Source organism: Perna viridis, chromosome 11, assembly GCF_037379345.1.
Source record: "Perna viridis isolate PV_CMFRI_1.1 ecotype Kerala chromosome 11, ASM3737934v1, whole genome shotgun sequence".
Classification (NCBI taxonomy): domain Eukaryota; kingdom Metazoa; phylum Mollusca; class Bivalvia; order Mytilida; family Mytilidae; genus Perna; species Perna viridis.
In genome coordinates, this window is record NC_142455.1 from 1,179,204 (window position 1) to 1,203,136 (window position 23,933).

General features: G+C 35.2%; 2 protein-coding genes and 1 pseudogene across 5 annotated transcripts; all 3 read right to left on the bottom strand.

The window, feature by feature from the left end:
* Positions 1-718: 718 nt before the first annotated feature.
* LOC148602260 (C-type mannose receptor 2-like) lies at positions 719-22,778 on the bottom strand. Of its 2 annotated transcripts, none has more exons than XM_088553055.1 (2): positions 6,389-7,540; positions 719-2,070 (listed from the first exon to the last, which is right to left on the bottom strand). In XM_088553055.1, exons 1-2 carry the CDS (start codon positions 6,489-6,491, stop codon positions 1,847-1,849), a joined length of 327 nt encoding a protein of 108 aa, XP_088409181.1. In that variant the 5' UTR covers positions 6,492-7,540; the 3' UTR covers positions 719-1,846. The 2 variants fall into 2 exon arrangements, with proteins under 2 accessions (XP_088409181.1, XP_088409180.1); XM_088553054.1 differs by lacking the exon at positions 6,389-7,540 and adding an exon at positions 22,331-22,778 and having other exon boundaries at positions 720-2,070.
* On the bottom strand, positions 4,122-6,369 carry LOC148602261 (uncharacterized). 2 transcript variants are annotated; one of them, XM_088553057.1, is made up of 3 exons: positions 4,777-6,361; positions 4,465-4,532; positions 4,122-4,298 (listed from the first exon to the last, which is right to left on the bottom strand). In XM_088553057.1, exons 1-2 carry the CDS (start codon positions 5,057-5,059, stop codon positions 4,507-4,509), a joined length of 309 nt encoding a protein of 102 aa, XP_088409183.1. In that variant the 5' UTR covers positions 5,060-6,361; the 3' UTR covers positions 4,122-4,298; positions 4,465-4,506. The 2 variants fall into 2 exon arrangements, with proteins under 2 accessions (XP_088409183.1, XP_088409182.1); XM_088553056.1 differs by lacking the exon at positions 4,465-4,532 and having other exon boundaries at positions 4,777-6,369.
* On the bottom strand, positions 16,889-19,991 carry LOC148602262 (uncharacterized; annotated as a pseudogene). The gene is made up of 3 exons (XR_015916414.1): positions 19,952-19,991; positions 18,265-18,346; positions 16,889-18,229 (listed from the first exon to the last, which is right to left on the bottom strand). The product of XR_015916414.1 is annotated as an uncharacterized LOC148602262 (transcript).
* Positions 22,779-23,933: the final 1,155 nt, after the last annotated feature.

Below are 23,933 nucleotides of genomic sequence, written 5' to 3' on the forward strand. Positions count from 1 at the left end.
GACGAAAATATTTGTTCTTCAAGAAAAAAGGGGATGGTTGACACCATCACTGGTCGAAAAGCCTGTAAAAAATTTAATTCCTGAAATGCATGAAATACCAGGGTATCTGCCATAGGCCATAAACCATCAAGATGGTCAATCAATCATGAACAACTAATCTAAATACATATATTGTACCAGAAATTGATGATTTTTATTTGAAAAGGAAACGGAGGTGCCAGCCGGCGTTCCTCAGAAAAAAGGGGGTGCTAATAAATTATTTGTCAATTTTACACATGAAAATACAAATTTTCCAATAAAAAGTGGGTGCAAATCCCATGCACCCCTCAGGATCCGCCACAGAGAAATAGTCACATACTAAAGTGTCACATACTATGCGTGTACATGTGGGACCGATCATCTTTTTACATTGGATTTTTCAATGTGAGATGTGCAATTTCTGCTACAGAGACAACCGCTCATTGAATAGTCTGATTCTACAAGTTCGTGTATATGTATGCAAATTACTACTATGATAACTTTTTTGTCACATTTAGATTAATTACTAGCATGACTTGACCAGGCGTCATACAGAATATATGATATCATTTTATATATCCGGAAACATACAAAACATAACACCCAAGATTGAGGGTATCATCCCCCATTTTGGACTTGGGATTTTTGGATCAATTTTAGAGTGTACTTTAGACTTTAATAGGCACAAAAGTCCATGGACTTAACATTTCAAAAACAGCAGTACTTTGTACTTCAAATTTCATGGAATTTGGACTTTACCAAAAAGTAAAATTGTACTTGGGACTTCACCCAAAACATGGAGTGTACTTTGGATTTGAAGGGGGTGATACCCCCAAGATTGCTACTCGTAGCCATATGTCCCCCGTCGCCACAAAAAAAAATGAAGGTGCAAAAGTCCCATAATGCCTGTAAACTTTCTAAAGTTTGTAAAATTAAAATGGCAGAGCAATATGGTGACTGATAATGTGATAGACGGACGGATGACACCGGTATTTATATGTCCCTTTCCGCGTTTCGGTGAGAGACAAAACAAAAATACCATGCAGTGTAAACTAAACGAATTAGAAAAAGTAAAATATCATAACGTCATCTAAATACGAAAGCTTTCCAGTGATACGATACCAAATGGACTACATCCATATTTGTTCAAAACAATTTAAAAAAAAAAACAAAAAAACTTAGCAATAAATATGGTATCAGCATGGAAGGAAATGAATCCGGGATCGAACAAGGTAAGACGGGCATCCATGATTTCAACTGGAAAATGACTATAACGTCTGGAGCACTTTGTAACTTATAAGACGTCCCACCTTAAAACTGGAGAAAGGGGTAAAATTTTGCGTCTGTCCATGGCTGAGAAAAAAATGTTCAAAGTTGAAAAACATGGTTTTATTTTTTTCAAAATAATATCAGCACCCCCTTTCATTGCAAATAATGGTCGGTGCTTAAGCTCGATTCTAACAAAATAAGTCATTACTAAAACACAAGTAATTCAGTGTAAGAATCTGGTAAAATTGAAAATAAAAATCAGAAATATGTATGTAAACACCCACCGATATTACAATATAATTTCAATTAATGTTTGAAAGATCATTACGTAATACCTGTATCACTGGATGTTAGAAAAATTAGGTTTTTGACAAAGTTATCTGCCTTCGATATGTTTATTTTCAGTGCATTTCAATGAAATTATAACTCAGTTTACCAATCTTGTCTTTTAAATTTCCTTGATAGTGGTGGTGCAACTAGTCAACTTAGCCTGTCAAAATTGTGAGTTTTTTTTCATACGATGTTTCACCCACTGCTCGATTCTTACAGAGACTGACACCTAATTGATTTGACAGATAGAGGGCCTTAAGACCGACCCATTTACACTATGCCACTTAAAGTTGTGTAATGGATTGACAGCAAGATACTGTTCCTCTGCATCATCAGGTTGGCTCAATTCTGAATTCCAGTTAAAATAAGACATCTCAGACTCATTTTCGAAGTACCATGTGGTATTAACACTTCTTCCTTGAATATAAATACTTCGTACCTCTGCATTAGTACCTGAAAAATAAGGAAAAGGCTTACTGGTTGTAGTTCCACTATGTCATCAATACAGTTTTATTGTAACCAATGTAGTTTTACTAATGTCTTTAATGTAGTTCCACTGATGTCATCGACGTGGCTTTAATGTAACAAATGTAGTTTCACTAATGTCGATGTAACCAATGTAGTTCCGCTGATAATATTCAATGCCAAGCTCCAATTCAAATTATAGGAGGACCCCGGATGAAATTTTATTTTTTAAATGGCCGAATTTTAATGTTGATGTAACTAATGTAGATCCACTAATGTCGATGTAACCAATGTAGTTCCACTGATAATATTCAATGCCAAGCTCCAATTCAAATTATAGGAGGACCCCGGATGAAATTTTATTTTTTAAATGGCCGAATTTTAATATTGTTATAATTTTAAACGTCCATAATATTCAATATATTTTTCAGAGTATTTTTCCATAAATCAGGGGAGGATCAGAGTTTTTGAAAGGAGATACTAGGCAAATATTTGCTGATTTCTGCATACATTCTGCTCCAAATCAACAAAAAAGGGGTTCTAGCCCAAGCAATCCATAAAGGGTTTGATGTTGCCTACAAAGAGCTGCATTAAATTTACTTCAAAGTCTACGGTTGAAGTGTATGTGTTACTCAAACTTACAAAAACTTTCACTTAATATAGATAAGAGGATATGTAAATAGGAAAGGAAAGTGAACGTAAAATCACCAAAACTCCATTTTTTACGTGGTCAGAAGTCCGATTTCGTTTTATTATGGTTAAAATTGTATTTTTGTATTGGCTGTCAGGCGCGTAGCTGCCGTTAGGCAAGAAAGCTTTTGCCTGCACTTAATTTTGCCAATTTTCTTCTTCTTTTTTTTTTTAGATAAAATACATCCAGGAGAGGCATAAATGATGCTCTAGAACACTATCTCCGTGGATCTTCGGGGGGGGGGGGGGGGCTTCCCCCCTGGACTCCCTGCCGTAATTTTGCCTAAACTTCAATTTGGCCTCAGCTACGCGCCTGGCTGTGTACCGTTTGAAGCCGGTTACGTGACTCGTGCCGAAGAGCTGCATTATTGTGATACAATATTTCCGGATTATACTCACTTGCAATAATATGCATTACCGGTGCCGCTGGCACAGCAGACATGCGTTTTCTTCGGGAGTACCTGATTCCTCACCAGTTTTTTGTAAGAGTTCATATTGCTAATACTTTAGTTTTTTTTGCGTGATGTCTTGTTTTCCTTTTCCTTATCTTAAGTTTGACTGTTTTATTCAGTTCGCTACGTTGTTTACATGGATCGACTTTGATTTCTGTTTTCAAATTCAGGCCATGTTTTTGGATTTTGACATTTTTAATTGTCCCAATGCTGACGCTTCGGTAAGTTTGGCTGATATTACGTCTTATCAGTAATTAAAATATGGTGAATGTAAGAGTTATTTAATCACACGATCTGACCAAAGATGCACTTGAATTGCGTGCGCGAGACCATAGACCTGTAATTACAGGTCCATCGGATGAGACAAACGTATAAGTCTTTATAAAAAAATTTAAAAAAAAAGACAGGAGATGATTCATTCATTTAAAAAGAAATCACCGAATATACTTCCATTTTTGTTCGGAAGCCAAGCTGATTGTATAACAAGTCTAATTTTTCGTTTGATTGCTGCGGTTTTATAGATTGTTCCTGTAATTGACAATTTGCAAAAGTTATCGTTCTTGATTTGGCTTGGTTTCAGTTACTAAATGGTAATTTTAGTGGGCGACGAATATATGATTTTTACAAAGGTACAGATCTGAATACAGAAAAGACTATCGTTCTGTAAAATATAACATATGTAGACGGAGAAAAACATCGCTGTTTCGTCGTTTTCTTTCTAAACCATGAATCACCTCTACCATTGGCAATGTCGGAATTTTATATTGACTTGCACTTAATTATTTCGTTACGTACGAACTTCAATTATGTTATTTTTCTCCACAAAATCACCTAGAAATACTTTAGTCTCAGTCTTGGGTTTCAACTAAAAATAATCACAACAAATTAACTATGCTGCCTTTATTGAATGAATGAACGAGTTTTAAGAAGACACGAAAGGTTAGGTTTTATTCACTTCACACCTCGGGTGATTCGTTGTTTAACGCGCTGTCAGTCTCAGTTTTCAGAATTAGGTTTTCCTCCCGCCGTTGTAGAACTGCTTTCTATTTGCATTATATTCACGCCCAAGTTTACCTGAAAATTAAAGAAAAGAATACATTAGCGACACTCAACCATAGACGCCTTGTCATTTTAAGTACTAACATCTTATGCACGCATTTACGCGCACAAAGAGATTAGCAGAAACCCCTTAAAAGCGAACACAAAAGCACAAAACCTATGAGGTTCATTTTAAACATACCTCGTGCTGCCAAAGTTTCATCCCGTCTGATGTCGGCCATCATCATTTTTTCAGTGTTAGTGTAGCGACTGAAATGAGAAATTACGACAAATTACAGATACGAGTCTTTTGCTTTTCTTCGGTTTTGAACAATGTTTTAGAATCTTAAGTAGTATTGAAACAGATGAAGCAGATTACTGTCTTCAGTCAGAAACAATTTCAAAAAATGAAAAAAAAATGAGCGATATCTTGTACCACGATATGAGAACAATAAAATTTTGGCTATAATAAATTCTTTCGATTGTGGGATCAACCAGCCTCTGAGACACCAACCTGTGGGATGGACTTTATTTTTCCTTTTCAATGACGGTAGTCTTCGGGGTCTTGCCGGAACTTCATCGTTGTTAGATTCGACAACGTCAAACGCAACGCCGGCTTTGGTTTCTGTTGTGTTTTCTACTTTTATAATTCTAAGTTCTTCGATAATTTCTTCTGATGTACGATTTGCAGTGTGTGTCTCGTTACCATTTTGTCTACCATTTTCGGCGTGATCTGAGTTTCTCTTTTCTCTCTTTATACAAGCAAAACAGCTGACTTTAGCCAACCTTGCGCCCATGTCAGCTGCCGCTGCTGCACTGGGCGACGTAACTTAGCAGCAGCGCAGTCGATTGTTTCGTCGCTGGTCACGTGGAAGACAATTGTCAGTTCTGCCATGCTTTTCATTGCTATGACTAAAATGCCACAAATTCACAAAATCTTACAATGACTGGTCATACTGCTTTAACCCCGCCGCATTTTTTGAGCCTGTCCCAAGTCCGAAATTTCTGGCCTCTGTATGTCTTCACCTTTAATTTATTTTTATGTTACTTGAGTCTATAGAGGTAACTATATGTCTATATATGGAATGTAACTGTGTTTAATGTTGTTTTGAGGCCAGTCGTGGCCTGTCCAGTGGTGTGAGGGTTTCCTTGGGTGACATTGAGCTGACATTTATTTTTATCCCGGTAGGGTTGTTATCTCTTTGAAATATTCACCATATCCATTCTCCTTATACATGTAATAAGTGTTAAGATACTAGCTTCATTCCCTGGATCCGCGACTGCATAAATGATGATGCAAATGGTAGTATACATTAAGTAAATTTAATTCATACATTTTCTTCTGAAAAACAAATTGCCGCCTTGTAAATCTACCGATCCACCAGTACACATCTACGCGCGCGCGTTCACGCGTGGTGTTTAATTTTTCTTCAGAAACAGTCTGGATATTTTTAAGTACACATGGATACTTATGACATTGCATTGACCTATCTGCTGTAGAGGACAAAGGCATTTAATTGAGGCATGGATTGTTTAGACCACTCCCCTTCTCTCTGTGTCTATTGTTTCTTTTGATTATTAAAAATCGTAGTTTATGTCATTTTATAGATTTAGTCAATTAACATATTATGGAAGAATTACATTATATACCTATCATAGTAAGTAAAGGGGAAGTGGTCCATGTCCTAAATCCATATGTTCACAGACCAAATCAGAGGCGGATCAAGGATTTCAGGTTAGGGTGGCGGGTATATCATTAAAAGCCGAGAGAAGCGAGACAAACAATATTGGATACAATTTACGGAAAATTCAATAAAAAAAAGAAATGTTTTACGCAATGAGGAGTCGGATACAGGATCTAAGGTTTGGGGGGGGGGGGCAAGGAGCGGGGCGTAAATAGTATTAAATTAAATTTTGTAGGAAAATTTGTGAATAATAAAGATTTTATGCAAAAAAAGTTTTTTTTTCAATTCTAGGCCGGACGCACTCCCGTCCTTGGATCCGAGTCTGCAATTTTACACGTGTACACCAGGCACTGGTTCCCTTGCATCTGTGCCACAAATAAAATAAATATATATTTACATAATACTTTGATAATAGTAAAGGGGATAAATAAAACTCATTACCAGTAAACATATTCTGAAGACATGCTTGTTTCAACTCATTTTCAATGCTCGCAAGTTCCGCACCTTGCTGCTCGCAGCTCCATCTAGCGTCAATATAAGTCATAGCTGTCGTGTTTAATTGAAAACAATAACAACTGCATATCGTTTTCCAGGCCCTGCTGTAATCAGCACATCCGGTGTCATCTATTCTACAATCTAAACATATATACACCGGTAAATGAAAACATGATTGAAATGGTATTGCTCATTTTGAGATGAAAATAAGTCCCTAATTATCTAAACGAGAAATTTAGCATACTTTCTGTTATAGGAATATGTATATTTGTTTGCTTAATTTCTGAACTTCCTATTTTTTGAGAAATTAATAAATTGCAGTGGTTGATTTTAAAGTACATTGAAGCACGTATAGAAAGAATGAATGGTTGGGGCAATTGCTAACCATATGCCAAATCGACCCGGGCGATCCGTTTCTAATTGATACCTTACTGGCATTTTGCATATGTCTTTTCATTATTCAAATGTTGTCCTAAATTCAGTTAATACAAGTTTCTCATTCGATATTAATTGACGCAGAATATGATTACTTTGATTAAAATACTATACCAATTCATAGAAAAAATATAACTGTTTTTGAAATAAAAATACTTAACTTGAATTGCATAGAAATACATCCAACCAATCTCACCAACACTGGTTGTCTCAGCATCAGTCAGATAGTTTTCGAAGAAAGCGCACATCTTTGAAATAATGTTGTAGGCAACCGAGGCGCAGCCAAGTTCTATATTACACCTTCTCAGACATTGTACACTATTTTCAACGAAAAAAGTGCTCTTTTCAGGTACTTGAAAGCGTCGATCGGTTAAGTTTGGATTCGTGATCCCGAACGCTCTGCCAAGTTTTCCTTTTCTTAATATATTCTGCGATTCACGGTTATTATAATATGAGGATGGTTGACTATACCGGGTCCTATAGTAAGTATAACGTGTAAAAGTCCAACCAGAAACAAAACTTATCACAAAACTGATAGAGAGACAGAGTCTTGAGCTTATCTTCGTCATAATGAAAGTATGAACAGCAGAAAAACTAGACTAGGAGCATATCGATGTTTGTTTAATTTATAGTGTTGCTCGTGGCAACCCGAACACCTTTTAATTGTTTTTTTAACTCTGACACCATAAAAAGCAATTAAAAATTGAGTTAATAATTAAAATATGTTTTGTATTAATAAGGTACTTTTTAGGCATCTATAAGAATATGCATACATGCTAATTTAGACAGGTAAGTGCTTATCATATTTTAGAAAAAGGTAAACATGTCTGCAATATTAATTGAAAGCAGATTGCATTAAAATTTTATAGAAATCAATCGGTTTAATTACAGATAGTTATGATTATGTTTAGTTATGAAATTCTGTAATGTTTTTTTTCAATAAACATTATCGTGTTAGCTGGATAAATATGGTTTACAAGTATACATGATGAAGAATTTGCAACTTACGCCTTTGAACAAAGTACGAATTATTACAATATCTACAATATTAATTATATAGTTTGCCTAGCATAACATGGTAGCATTTTTTAAAGTGCTTTAGAAAGAGTAATCAAGGGAACCAAGGTTATAGCGGTAATCAGACATACACAACAAAGAACATAAAGTAACTAAAATAATACATACAAAGTAACAAAAGCAAATGAGCAACTCGGAGTCCACTAAAAACTGGGGGCATGGAGCAGGTGTACCGGTAGGGTAAGCGTCCTCTGCTTGTCTAGGAATTCATTTCTATATCATAAAAGAGTTATTGCAATTGGTGAACAAGACCCATGGGTTGTTTATTCAAGTGGGGTTGTTGTCTTCTTGACACATTCACTACATCCACTCCCCCTATAATAATCCTCGCGGAGTATGGTACAGTAACGACACTCACAAGCCCATGCAATATGTCGTCTGCTCGGGACAATATTCACCGATACAAATGCAGTAAGCCTACATTATTGGGGTTGTTGCAGCACGTTTGTAGTTAGGAAATTCCGTTCTTTTGCGTGACCTATTCTTCTTGATATTCCCGACTTTGTTTCGTCCTATTTATGTAATAATACTATTGCCATTAATCATTGATCAATTAGTTTTCCTGGTGTAAATTCCCAAGAAGTGAACTGAATGTTCTCAGAAGTTGTATAAAACCAACTGGTACTCTGTTAAGAATGCTACAAACAATTGAAACTTCCTCGTTTCGTGACAATTCATGTGTAAGTGCTGAATATGACTGACTGCTCATGAAAACATGCAAATATATATCCTGTGTAATCAAAAGATACGAACTGGTGGGAACTATCTGCTGCACTTACGACATTTTCGATTATTTACAGCCATTTCATTATTTTATTCATGTTGATATCAAAACATTTTAAAACAGTTTTCTCTTTTCAAGCCCCGTGCAGGTCCGGGTGTTAAAAGAAAAGGCCTACAGCAGCGCTTAGCTTGTCGTAAAAGGCGACTAAATAGTGCTCAGAACCCTAGCCGGGGGCTAGGGCGCTCTGCCCACAGAGCAACTGGGATGTGTGCCCCAGGTGGTGGTATGGGGTACCCCTGGCATGTTACATGCTAGGGTTGTCAGGCTATAATACGGAAAACCTGATCGCAAACCATAGTGGTGCACCGTGTTGGGAAAGATGCCACGTTCCTCGCACGTTAAAGAACCCTACTGTGTAGAAGGCTAAATTGCCCGACCCTACCCACCTCTTCCTATTTTCAGTGGCAATCTAAATTTGTCGACCCCATTGTCCTTGTGTCCCATCCCTTTTTCATTTCATCATCATTTCATGTTCATTTTATCATCAATTTCATGTTCATCGTCTGAATATAGTTGAAATATTGCTGCTCGGACGTTAAACCCCAACAAACAAACAAACAAACTTTTTTTTCAATCTTTAAAATGCAGCTAAACCTTTCTAAATCGAACCTTGAATAATCCGAACATATTTTAAGAACATTTCATATCAATTTCAGCGTATTTTGAACCCTAGTAAACCTAACACCTGTATAAACCGAAACAACTTCGAAATCTAAAGGGGTTTCGGTAAAGACAGATTTCACGGTATTAATTAAAATTCAAATTAAAACAGGAATATGAGAGAAACTTGGGTATATAGGTAACCTGTTTTCTTGAAATTGTCAAATCAAACCTTTCATCTAAGCCAGGTATTTAATATTATTATACTATTACTTTAGCATTATATAGTCCTTGTCGCAGCAAAGTATACCATCAGATGGAGTTTACATTAATGGTGTTCCTACTTGGAATAATAAATGTAACTGGTAAGTTACCATGATTACATTTACAAGCATGAAATTGACATTTTCTAATAATCCTTTTTTTATATTTACGGAATGCAAGCAATTTCAGCAAGTTAACCTTAATAAACTGTTTTCACTTCAATAAGTAGACATAAATGTTTTGAAATGAATTATCTAAAAGAATCTATGTAATTACCACAGCATCAACAAGTCGAATGTTTGAATTTGAAATAATTTTTAAACATCTGTCTATTGCTCAGATCAGACAGTAAACCAGTTTTTCGGGTTGGAGAGTTACTTGCCTTTGCTAAAAAAAAGAAAAAAAAAAAAAAAAAGAAAAAAAAAAGAACGAAGTCAAAATCGGGAATATGAAAAAGGATTATCCGGGAATAATACGTTTACATACACGCATGAATGAAAAAGTAATTAATGGTAATTTATGTTGACGATTTAAATCCATATTTTGGCAGATTTTTTTATCAAAAGGTTCGTATCCTTTTTTATATCAAGAATCACTCCAAACATATTTAAGACATAAGACATATCTTTAAATATCCGTGTCACTCTGTATTATTATTGTTTTATTCATGTATCAGTGTTATACCTACTTTTGGAATTTTCATCATTACAAGAAAACTGTAAAGTAAATTTAAAGGAAAATTTACGAAACCAATGCATAGTAAATTTTCAAATTCGAGGACATTTGTTTCTACAAACTTTTTTTACCTTTTATTATTCAACTCCATGACTCCCTGCAGCCGTGTCTTTAATTTATACTCAGCATCGCGTTAATCGTCCCACTATTAACCGGAATATCGTATCAGAAGAATCAGAGGAGTGAATATTCAAAGTGAAAGTAGCTTTAAAACAGGGCAAGGTCTAAACGCAGTTTGGATACACACAAAAGATGATAATGTCGCAGATGCTTGGAATAATTATCTATACTATAATAGTTTATCCAACTTTAATATTTATCCTTCCGTTAAACGAAAATTGAACTTTAAAGTAAAACTCTTTAGTGATAATTGCGATCACATGTTCATCATCTTGTCAGCAGCACAGACTTTGCAATCGGCGAATTACTACGTAATTTTCATACGACTGGATAGTTGTTCAGTTAGGTGAAAACATTTAACAGGCGACGCGGCAAATCATAGGTTAAACATTGGTTTAACTCCATGTTCTCATTTCCGAGTATTCAAGTTAAGTTGAAATGGTAACGGAAACATTACAATTGTCACAACAAGTGGTGTTACAATAGTGGATTAGATTGACCCCTCACCTCTGCCTATAAATGGAGTCGGATTCAAAACCGGATTTGGAAGTCAGGGAATATGGGCAGTTAAACACGACGGTATGTTCTGGTATACGTAGGTATTAGCCTTTGAAATTCTATAAAGCGGGAGATATCTCTCTCAAAAATTTAAAATATCTCAAAGCGGAAGATTTGACGAGTTTTTCTTTTGACCAGACCAGCTGACAATTTCAAGTTGAAAATTTGAAAATTTAAACAAGACAGTATAAATTTCCGCGAACGTGGCTAATCTGCCGCTTTGACAAGTAAACGGGAGATTATTATTTTCTTTTCATGACCGAACACGGGAGACTAAATACCTATATAACACGATACACAAGTCATCACCGGAGATACACTATAATGATAATCCGAGACGTAGTTTTAGAAAGTGTTGTAGGATTTAATTTCATCCAATGCCGCGGACGGATTGTTTACTTCCCGAACTTGACAATTACTAGATACAGTGATGTAGCTCCTTTGACATAACTGTATCTAAGCATGTCACAGGGGCTAGATCACATTTTTCACTACGATATTTTTTTCATTTATACTTACAAATCACAAAAACCACTGTGTGAATGCGTTGATATTACGCAAAGACAAATTTCATCTCCTTTGAAATTTTCAATTTTTTTTTTCTCATGTTGCTCTTTTATATCAGGTTCAAGATCAAATCCCGGCATCTTCACCCATAATAGATGATATTTTATGGTGATTATTTATTGTCTTAACTTAATTTGTCTATTTGGGATATATTCTACAACTTCTACATTATTTACATTATGACACGTTGCTGAATTGAAAGATGTCACCCAAGTGTGAATTATTTTTTATGGTGCTCCTGTCGGGGAGTTGTATTGTTGTTGCTACATTATTACCGGATTGTACTCACTTGCAATATATGACGGATGCCGCTTGCGGAGTAGGGCATGCTTACCCTTCTGGAGCACTTGATCTCACTTCCGGTATTTTGTAGGCGTTCACATTGCTAGTGGTTTAGTTTTTGTAAGATGTCCTGTTTTCCTTATCTTCAGTTTTTATATGTATTACTATTCTATTTGATTCGCTACATTGTGTATGTAGATCGTCGTTGTTTCCTGTTTTCACGTCCAGGTTACGCTATTTAGTTATTTTACCGGATGTTTTTGAAAGAGTTATCAATGGATCCAAGGTTCTAGCGTAAACCAAAAGAATGTAATCCAGGGACAAAGACCAGACAAAGAAAACAGACAATCACAACAATGAACATAAAGTAACAAAAACAACACATACAAAGTAACAAAAGTAAATGAGCTACTTAGACTCCACTAAAAACTAGGAGCATGGACCAGGTGCACCGGTAGGGTAAGCGTCCTCTGCTTTTTTAGGAACAATCACGGAGTTGTTCATAAAAAGTCAAGTCTGGGTTAGACGAAAGAGGAAAGGAAAACTAAGACACGTTGAACAAATCAATTTTCATGGCGCAGATGGATACACCGTAACGATCCACGAGTTTATGATGACGACCATAAAACTTCTGTAGTGATGACTTCAATCTTGTAGCAACATAACCTTGTTCCAGAAGCCTAATTGTAAGAAGTCTAGTCTATGAAGTATCCCACTGCTGAAGGTTCGGTATTTTTTGCAAATCAAATCTGTATCAAATACATGTGTGAATTCAGTATCAGATGTGTTTTATGTTCTGTCCCTCAACCCCAAACTGACACGATTTTCTGCAAATGCTAGGATAAATAATTGGATGGCCCTATTATTTCTCTCATATATCATCATAAGGGGCATTTTAAAATTCGTTAAAAACGTGAAACTGTACTCACAAGACTTAGTCGTAAGTCTTTAGGTCACGTGATGCATACAGCGAAACCTAGTATCTAAACCGAACCCCTATAGGACGGAGAGATTTGTCGGTTAAGACAAGTTTTCGGTTTAAAGTACTAAGGTAGTACAATACAGTTATGTCATTTCTGAAAATTTTGTCTCATTTTGTTGAAATAAAGCTGTTTTGAGGCAGTCCACACAGAAATTTCTAGTGTTTTGTCATCATAAAGTGCATATTTTCTAAATCCTTGGTGTGTGAAGGTTCAAGTCATTTATAAGTAATTTAGTGATTATTTTTATAAAATCCTTTAGCCATGGTAACATACCTGAAAAAATATTACTGAGTTTTAGTACAAATCAGGGATGCCTTTCCAAAACTAACAGCCAAATACTATGTTTTATATCAGGCATTTAGACACTACCACAGGATGAAAGCATGCATGGAGTAGGTGGCAAAAAGGTAAAAATAATAAGACCCTTTTCGATTCATTCTCTCACAATTTTAGTCCCACAAGTTCGAGCGAAATAAAGTATTTTTGAAAATCAGCCATCTGATGCTGAGGAGAGAACCTGATACGGCAGGGGACTGAAACATTCCGGATACCATTTTTCATTTAAATTACACCTGTTTACCATAACATATATTACATCTGTCTATGTATAAATGTTTATCTACATTTAATCAATATATCCACCAAATTTCAACTTTTAATTTAAAGTTTTACAAAATTTGACCAGGGTATCTTGGTGTGGGAAACAGTGCACCTTAATGTAACTGTATAGTGCACTCTAAAACTGATAAAAAGAGTTTACGGTTTATCAAGGGTTCAGTTGAAGAGGTTTTACTGCATTTAATTTTTTTTAAATTTCCAGCATCGGGAAGGTTTAAATTTTAACTTCCGAAGCTATAGAAAAATCTCGTTATAAATATTCCTACATTTTGTCCAACAACAAAAATACAAGCGTTTAAATTCATTTTATTTCTTCAGAAATCTTCAAGTAAATTTTTGGCCCTGCGTTGGTGTTTATCGCACGGTTTATTGCTTTGTGATATTAAGTTCAAGATTAAATTCAAAATTTTCAACAGATAATTGATAAATGACGCCGCATGTTTAACGGTGATTTTTTCATTGCCGTAATCTAATTTTGTCGATTTTGGATGTTTGTCCAATATTTCCAAGTTGTCTTATGTGCTTGCAGCATGAAACTTGGTTAGAAATGAATGACTTCTCCCTAATGTCAATATAGTGTTTGACAATCTTGGTTATTAATGTGTGTTTGTGTCTTAATTTGATTTTTTATCAATTTAGACCCTTTTGTACCCTACTTTGCAATTTGATGATTATATAAGGCCTAAGAATTTAAACGTTCGATATAAATTGATTCAGTATATGAGTACTTCAATTAGTTTATTTTGAAGAAGTGTCATCGTTCTATTACTGTTGCTTTCATTACTTTCATTGTCGGGGGTTGGCATTTTTATTGGAAAATTTGTCATTTTTATGTGTAAAATTGACAAAAAATGGTAAATAATGTCCTAGCACCCCCTTTTTCTGAGAACTCCGATTGGCACCCCTACCATGAAATAAGTAACAAAGCAAAAAAAAACTTATGTCTAGTACTTGAAAAAAAAGCTGTCTTCGTAGCTATTAAAAAGGGAAACGTGATCTGTATGAGCTCACAAAAGCATCTATGACAGTGACATATATTTCATCGTGTCATAGTTTTCCTCTTCTCTTTCGTCTACCCCGGACTTGACTTTTATAAGCAACTCGGCGGGTGTTTCTAGAAAAGCAGAGGACTCTTACCCTACTGGTGCACATGGTCAATGCTCCCAGTTTTTAGTGGAGTCCGAGTAGCTCATTTGCTTTTGTTACTTTGTATGTCTTATTTTAGTTACTTAATGTTCTTTGTGTGTGTATGTCAGTTTTCCATGTTTGGTCTTTGTCCCTGGGTTACTTTCTTTTGATTTCCGCTTGAACCTTGGTTCCCTTGATTACTCTCTCAAACATTACATTTGCTTTAATTATTGTTTTAAGAGTCTTTTTCTCATTTCAGGAATATTCAAAGGGCATTATTGCGGTATAAATGACTCCAAAGGTTGAACATCCTTGGTGAAGCAGTCAGGCTTCAAAGACTTGGCTGTGTTGCTCAATGCAGCGGAACAACCGAATGTCTTGGGTTTAACCATCACTCTGATTCCAAAAATTGTGAGCTGCTCAGATCGGGACAAGTTATTAGTGGCAATCCAGCGACAGGATGGAAATTGTATACGAAATGTCTGAATAGAAAACAAATGTGTTCAGCATGCAAATTATGATTGAAATGTAACTCATAAATCTTATTTGTTATAATGATGTCTATATGAATAAATACGGTATAGTTAACTACTGTTTCTTTCAATAAAAACCCATTTTCTTACTTATCTCACCTCGCCAATAAAGCCAATAAATCTTAAGAAATTAGTAATTTACGCATGGCTGAATAAGAAGTGAATTACGCAATCCTTTCCAATTTTCAAAACCATGGTCATGCGGCATTTCTAACTATTTTCATGATGTGTTTATTAAATACATTCCTTTTCCCCATCATAATTACTGAAAAACGAAATGCTAAAAAATACCTTGACTTAATTGCATAGAGTTTTTTTTTATCACTTTGAAGGCCTGAATAGAAATATCTTTTATAAAATAAGGGATTAAAAATATTATCATCTTCACCAGGTGACAATTGAATAGTACTCGGTTGAATAACAATTGCCTGAAGGTATCCCACAGGTTTGTTAAGTGAACAATTAAGGAATAGATTTTAAACTTTCTAATAAGGAGGTAGACCCTAAGGTAAGAGACATAACTCTTGAAATCAGCGATATGTTTGTATCATATTCAATTTCACCAAAGCCTATCAAGCTTTCATTTGAAAAAGAATGAAATAAATCCAAGTTTAACTTTGATGCTTACATGAGATAGATGTAAAATGTTGAATACAAACGTTCCAATAATTTGTATGAGTTGTGTCCCTTACCCTAGGTCTACTTCCTTAGAGCAAGTAATATAGTTAACTTCAGAGTTGGTATACCCGTGATTGAATTACCATCACCTGATAAAATGTGTCAGGAATTTCATTGGACAAATATTATTTTGGTTCATATTAAAATACATGGTAAATTACTTCTGAGCTTCACGACTCCTCATCATTGTGACTGATGAAATACCGAAATATTGAAAATTCCCAAAGCAGGAGGCTCTAAGCTTCCGTCAAGAGAAAGTCGAAGCAGCAGATTTCAGAATTTATGGCAAAGTATCGGGAGGCTCGCGTCAGAAATGGTAGTCAACACTTACGGCAGACTTAGTACGTACGCTGAGATAACTCCCCGTGCACCCCCACTCAATCAACACCTATGGCAAACCTAGTATGTGGGCCGAGATACCTCCCCCCTCCGTGCACCCCCACTCAATCAATACCTATGGCAAACCTAGTACGTGGGCCGAGATACCTTCCCCTCCGTGCACCCCCACTCAGTAAACACCTATGGCAAACCTTAAGATGAAAGGACATGTAGAGCTGTAATTTAATGTATCAAACATCAGTCAAATAAATACTTTTTTTCCAGGGGTGAATCCAGATATTAATAAAAGGGAGGGGTTCCAATCAAGAAAATTAAAAAAGGGTTCCAGGATATAATTTGCTCATTTTCGCCCAAACTTTATGTAAAATTACACAAATTTTCAAAGAAAATGTGGGACTTAGAACCTTCCCCCGGATCTGCAACTATTATCTCAATACATGCCCTATGCAGTTGGTGATTACTCTATAACACTGATAGACAAATACGGGTATATTACTGGTCTTTTTATTATTACATGTATTAATGTAAGTTTCAAAAACAGAAATGAATCTTAATTTATACAGTGAAACCTGTTCAAACAGAACCATAAATAATAAGGAAACCTGTCTGGACCAGACACTTATTAAAGTTAACATCAATTAGAATGTATTTTGAACCTTGCTAAACCAAACACCTGTCTAAATCAAGCATCTGTTTGAACTAAACACCTGTCTAAACCAAACACCAGTTTTAATCAAACACCTGTATAAACAATCACTGGTCTAAACTATCATCGGTCTAAACCAAACATCTGTTTTAACAAATTTTAAAGAGGTTTGGTTTAGACAGGTTTTACTTTAAAATGGATGTAACCTGCATATAAAAACATTATCTGGATCTCCTATCAAACTATAGCTTGTTCCCAAAGGTCAAAGTGCAACATAGAAATGCTTATAAATACTCTTTAAGAAACAACTATTTGATTTTTAGTGGCACAAGATTAATTCTTTTATTCTGCAAATTGTTTGTGCAAAACTGATGCAACTTAAGCTTTTTTTTTTAATAGAATTTAAAAGCTCACCCAGGATTTTTTTCAGAAATTTTGGTCCTCCCTTTTTAAAATACTTTCAATGATTTTCCCTTGATTGAATAACAATTACTTGAAGGATTGCCCTAAGTAGTTAAGTGAACAATAAAGAGAGATTTTAAACTTTCTATTACAGAGAATGATATAGTTAACTTCAGGGAATAGAGTTTTCTTACCTTGACAGAATGACTATTACCTGATGAAATGTGGACAATCAATTAGGAGATAGGTATTTTAATCTAAATTTAATACTAGAAAGTTTAACTATCTTTGTCAGTTGTCCAGTTAACTACCTAATGAAGTTCATCAGACGGCTGTTATCCGGCCAATTCTATCTCTGAATATCATCATTGTATGCACTGTAATTTGTCTCATCCTGCATCCCCTCCAATAAAATGGATGCTCCTATAGTAAACAAAGTTACATTAACTTTCAAACACACACTGAATTAAATTTTGAATTACAAGACCATTTCAATGCCAGGTAGATGAAACTGCACATTTTGTTCAAAGCTGAGATATTAAAACCCCAATGACCTCCATCTTTCCATGTATACAGAGAAATTGTTGCTGTGCTAAAAATGTGTATTTTCCCTTCCCTCTTAGTTATAACTGAAAGCTGGTATTGTCTCGGTGAAACAACTACACCGAAAATCACATCTTGGAAGAATAGTTTAGAAATCATCTGTTGAATGTTTCGGTCATATCCATCAGACTCTTTCCATGCTAGTTTTAGATCAAAAACTAATGGAAAAATACCAGGAGAACAATTTAATGCGGTACACACATCTGGAACAATGATTCGTCTTTTTACTTTTGAATCACCTCTACCAGTCCTACTACATGTACTAGTGGATGACACTGATGAGTTTCCAGAAGAGGACAAATTTAGGTTCATGTCTGCAACACAATCTGGATTAAAAGGAGCATTATACAGAATATGTGATATTGGATTTCTCAAATCACCTGTCATTGATTCTAGGATGGTATTTGTGTTGCAATAATGCCTCGATCTAGCAGCTCACTCTTTTTGACACTTTCCCAAAGGGTCTAGACAAGTTCTTCCATCCACATTTTAGCTTGACCATTTTTTATGTCATATTCCATGCTTTGAAGGAGGAAAGATAAAGCTTCTGTTCTGAAGAAATATAGAACAAATGTATAAACATATTAATATCTTTTATTGTGAACACTACATAAGATAAGTTACCAATCAATATCTTCAGTGTGGCACATTCTCAGAAGACTGCATATCAATATAGATCTTAATTTCTATATCATCTATATAGATGTTCAGTTTGAGTTGAATATGTAGTTAAGTTAAAAATACCAGGAGAAATTAGATCTTAACAAGCCAAAATAGAAAGGTACCCACCATTTTATAAGAGTGGTGGTAGGGGTGTGCTTACTGATAGATCTCTTGTAAAAAAATTTTTTACTTTGCCATTAAACAAAAATGAAAATAAAGATTCCATATTTTCCCCATTACTTCACAAGGCAGATTTTCAAATAAAAACATTAATTTTGGTTGCTGCTGAACCATAAAGTTTGCACTTGGGCAAAATAATAAAAAAAAATTCTTATCCAACATCAAATTCCAGCCCCCTCCCCTTCCTCAGGGTAAACATGGTTGTGCCTAATAATTTACATCAATCAAAACTTCTGCCAAATTTGAAATGAACTCTGATGCAGAAAGAAGAAATTTTTAATTTATTTGTGATTAAAAGAAAATTCACATTGAAGCACTGTTAAGGAGGTAGACCTAGAGTAAGGGACATAACTCTTGAAATCAGTGATATGTTTGTATCTAATTAATTTCATCAAAGCCTATCAAGCCTTAATATGAAACAGAATCTAGGCTGCATAGATGCTTACATGAGATATATGTAAAATAGTTTACATAAACATACCAAAGTTTTTAATAGTTATGCCCCTTAACCTACATCTGTAGGTCTAATGTGTAATCAGTACTGTATAAAAAGAGGCTGTCAAATTGACAGCGAAGTAGGTTTTTCTTCAAAGTCTCATCTTTGCTATAAAAAGGTCCAGTAGTCAAAACATAACAGCCAAAATTAATGAAATCAATATGACCTTATGTTTCAGAAAACAACAAAACTGAACTTAATAAAATGCTTCTCATGGTAAGCAAGTAACTTGATAAGCTGGCAGAGGTTGAAATCTGAACAGATGGGGCAAATAAGGACATAACATTAAAGCTTGATAGAGCTCTGAATTTAATTGTGATAATTCAAACACGAACATTTCAATACTACCCTGTCTACGAATCAGGTAAATCAAGATGTCTAAGATGTGGCACATGAGGAAAAAACGCAAATATTGTATTGCATTATCTAAGTATTTCTACCTCATAACCTTTAGAAAAAAAATATCACAGTTAATAGAAATGTTGTATGGAGTAATGACGGGAATATTTTCCCGCACATTTCCGTATACAAGCAGTCAAAAAATATCTAAGTCACAGATGCTTCAGAATAAATTTGAATAACCCCCCAAATAAAGTATCATAGTTATTTGAAAAGTACCATGGAAAAATGGCGGAAAAATTTTCCTGCACATTTTCTTTATATAAGCAGTCAAAAATTTTTCTAATTCACAGATTCTTCAGGATAAATAAATATGTTTAAAGCAAAAAGGACTAAATTGAGAAAAATGATGTGTCACTCAATGCCTGACTCTTACGCAGAATGGTACCTATATGATAACATATGGAATTTATATTTACCTCTTTCAATGGGAACTGTAACCTCATCAGTCAGTACCATTTCCCCTTCTGGTATGGATTTGTACTTTGAAGTCTCGTAGTTTGATTTTGTATTTTTTAACAATCTTCTCAAAAGAGACTTTTGATTAGCCTGCCCCCTTAGCAACTCCGCGTTTGTAGACTTAAGTTTTTCACTTGCGTTTTGTTGAGATAGCTGTATCTGCTTCATGTCCCGAATTTCGACACTTTGGCTTTCAACGATTTTTGCATACTTTATCAACTCAGACTCGAGCACCGAGAGTCGATGATCGACAGTGTCGGTTCGAATTTCCAAAATATAAAATCCGACAATTATAAAAAACGCTAATAAAGACACTCCTGTCATTTCCTACACTATACCTTAATTGGGAATGTACAAATAAATCATTTTATAGATACATATCTTTGTACACAAATATTGAACTTGGATTAGAGAGATAAGACATAAATATGTCCTCCAAAGAGCAAATGTTCAGTACTAGTGCTGTGATAGTAATTATACACAGTAGTCTCGCCTGATGGAAGTATTACCTTCCGCAACGTGCTGATATGGTCTCTTGTAAACAAATAATATGTAAGAGGTTAGATGGAGTCAAGCCCCTACCTGTCTTAGGTATGACTTTGGCCGAAGTTGTCATAAAACTTCCCGTTTCGAGTTGAGGAAAACTTTTCGAACTTTCCAGAAGAAAATGTGCTGCTTTGATGTTGGATATTGCACTCCGACATTTTACTCTGCATGTTATGTCAAAAATAAATTATAACTATTAAAGCTTCAAACTGGAGTACTTGACATATGTTATCGCTCTTTTTACGATAAGACCAGAGTTAATTAAGTTATCGACTAAGAAGAGGATTATCATAAAATTAATTGAAGCAAACAGTCTCTCATTTAATTACAAAGCTGAAATAAGCCATCCACTGAAATGAGGCCAACCGTTGTAATCGATGATTACGGAACTAACATAAATAGTTCCCAACACCTCAGTATTTTTCAATAATTCATATGTTCTAGAACTCTACCAAATAGGCTTCTGGGATAGGGTTATGTTGCTACAAAATTGAAGCCATCACTACAAAAGTGTTGTGGTCGTCATCATGAACTCGTGGATCATTATGGTGTATCCATCTTCACCATGAGAACTGATTTATTCAACGGGGCATAGTTTTCCTTTTCTCGTTTGTCTACCCCGGACTTGGCTTTTTATGAGCAATTCGGCGGGTGTTTCTAGAAAAGCAAAGGACGCTTACCCTACCGGTGCACCTGGTCCATGCTCCCAGTTTTTAGTGGAGTTCGAGTTGCTCATTTGCTTTTGTTACTTTGCATGTATGCTTTTAGTTACTTTATGTTCTTTGTTGTGTATGTCTGTTTTCCATGTCTGGTCTTTTGATTACCGCTATAACCTTGATTACTTTTCCGTATGTTTTACCTTCCATTCGAAGTGTGTACATAAATCCATACAAGTCGTCTATTGGGCATATAAATATACCGGCAATGTTATTGTACGTGTTCAAAACATTGGTTTTAACTACATCAAACGTTTTTTATATGATGAGGTCCAGAACTGAGTTCATGGTGACTCAAATAAGCGTAGAAACCAACGGCTGGTGTCTGTACAGAAGGACTAGGTGTGGAAACATGATTTAATAGTCTTGAACTGAAGCTGATATGAAAATTAAAGTAAACATATTTTACATTTTCATATATTTTCTGTTTAAATGGTTTAATTGGAAACTGCTATAATACTCCTGTCAATTATTTGACATGAATTCCGTTCTAAAGTGATTAACATATAATTCATATGAAAATATTTACTTGGTGTTCGGGGTATGATTTCGTCTTTTCTTATTTTCTACATCATTTTTTCCTACTGTTAATCGTAATGTAGGTTGTTTAAAAGAAATATCAATATGCTTCGTGTTTTCATACGTTTTCCTTTATCTTTATTTGTATATAGGTCACTTATATCGATGTACTATTGAATTATTGTCAATAAATCGTCCATCGTGTCGATAACAAATTGAAAATCCCACAAAATAAAAAAAAATTATAGATAGTGAAGTATTGATTTTAGTTTAAAGATATTTTACCGAATATTTTATGATTTCATAATAAGTACGTTTTGTCAAACGATCAGATTTTGCTTTGTACTACTTCCACGGGCTCACCAGGTGTATAGAAAGCTCTTTGTATGGAAATATATAGTTAAATCATTGCATCATTATAAATGCTGACGCAAAACGTAGACTACATACAATTGATAATTAACTACAAAATATAAACAAAAACTGATATAAAAATGTATTCTACATCATACTTTTTGATTCCTTTAAATCCAATATGACAAGTATATAGAAGTGTACCTCTTTCAACGGGAACTGCAATATCCGTTTCCCCTGCTGGTATGAATCTGTACTTTGAATTTTCGAAGTTCGATTTTGTGTTTTTTAACAATCGTTTGAGAAGCGACTTTTGACTAGCGTGATCCCTTAGCAATTCAGCGTTTGTAGATTTCAGTTCCTCAATTTCGTTTTGTTGAGATACCAACGTCTGCTTGATGCCCCCAATTTCGACGCTTTGGCTTTCAACAATTTTAGCATACCTTATCAACTCGGACTCGAGCATCGAGAGTCGATCTTTGACATCATCTGTTCGAATGCCTCGAATAGAAAATCCCGAAAAAAATAAAACTAATAAGTGCACTCCTGCCATTCTCATCTTTAGTTAGTCAAGACTTTCGTTGGAAAGGTGCACTACATTTTTATATAGATACATATCGAATCATGGTCCACAAATGTTGCACTAGAGAGATAAGACCCACACATTTACAAGCAAGACCAGACAGGCAGGTCGAAAGTCTATTGAACAACAACAGTGCTGCTGTTTTAATAAATACACTAGATAGAAGCCTTACATTCTGGAAATTGTAACCAAAGTCAATTTCTTTCGTACCTTCCTTTATCTGTTAGATATCCCTTTGGAAATAGAGTCAAGCCCCTTCCACCCCAGGCGTGACATTTGATAAATTCGGTGTCCCACGTCCCGATCTGCTGGTAAGTAAACTAATAGGCCACCCGTTGATCTTCAATGAACAAGGAAACGCTCACACTACAGGGCAGGCTTCAGCTGGCCACAAAACATCACTATACACAGATAGAGCAAAAAAGTGGCCCCTAAATACACAAGTAACATAAAAATAAATCGAAGTATATAAGAAACAAGACATACAGAAACTCCTGACTTGGGACAGGAGCAAAAATGCGGCAAAAGTACTTTGGCTTAATCACAATCCCCCCTCTTTCAAAGCTGGCCACTGTGAAAAAAATATTACATAATCAAACACGCCTAAAATCAATTAAAAATGTCTGAGTCCCCTGTTACAAAAAAAAAATAAAGATATTGAATATAAATTACACAGATGTACAAACTAGGAACTAATAGCAGTGAACTGACATGCAAGCTCCAGAGCAGTTTAAACCTATAAAAAGTTATGTCCCCAGCTTATGTAAAACAATCCAAATTCTTCCATACTTCATCCCTTCAGCATCTGTGTATGGAGTTTCCATATCACAACTGATACGTTATGCCAGAGCTTGCCGTAACTACGCAATGGCACTTAACCTCTTACATTAGGCTTCTGGAACAGGGTTATGTTGCTACAAGATTGAAGTCATCACTACAGAAGGCGTCATCATATTCTCGTGAATCATAAGGGTGCATCCATCTACACCATGAACACTGATTCGTTCATCTGTTGTATACTCTTGTACCCGTATTAGTTTTTCTTTCCTCTATCGTCTACCCCGGACTTTACTTTTTATGAGAAACTCGACGGATATTACCAGAAAAGCAAGGGACGCTCACCCTACCAATGCACCTGGTCTTTGCTTCCAGTTTTTAGTGGAATCCGAGTTGCTCTTTTACTTTTGTTTCTTTGTATGTATGATTTTAGTTACTTTATGTTTT

Bases quoted from the DNA above. Each gene is read 5' to 3' on its own strand.
- LOC148602261 (XM_088553056.1), bottom strand. From the start codon at position 5,059: ATGGGCGCAAGGTTGGCTAAAGTCAGCTGTTTTGCTTGTATAAAGAGA. The intron at 4,299-4,776 runs GTTGGTGTCTCA...TTTAATTTTCAG, and splicing joins AAATAAAGTCCATCCCACAG to GTAAACTTGGGCGTGAATAT.
- LOC148602260 (XM_088553054.1), bottom strand. From the start codon at position 22,685: ATGAGAATGGCAGGAGTGCACTTATTAGTTTTATTTTTTTCGGGATTT. The intron at 2,071-22,330 runs GTACACTTCTAT...CTTATTTTTCAG, and splicing joins TGCAGTTCCCGTTGAAAGAG to GTACTAATGCAGAGGTACGA.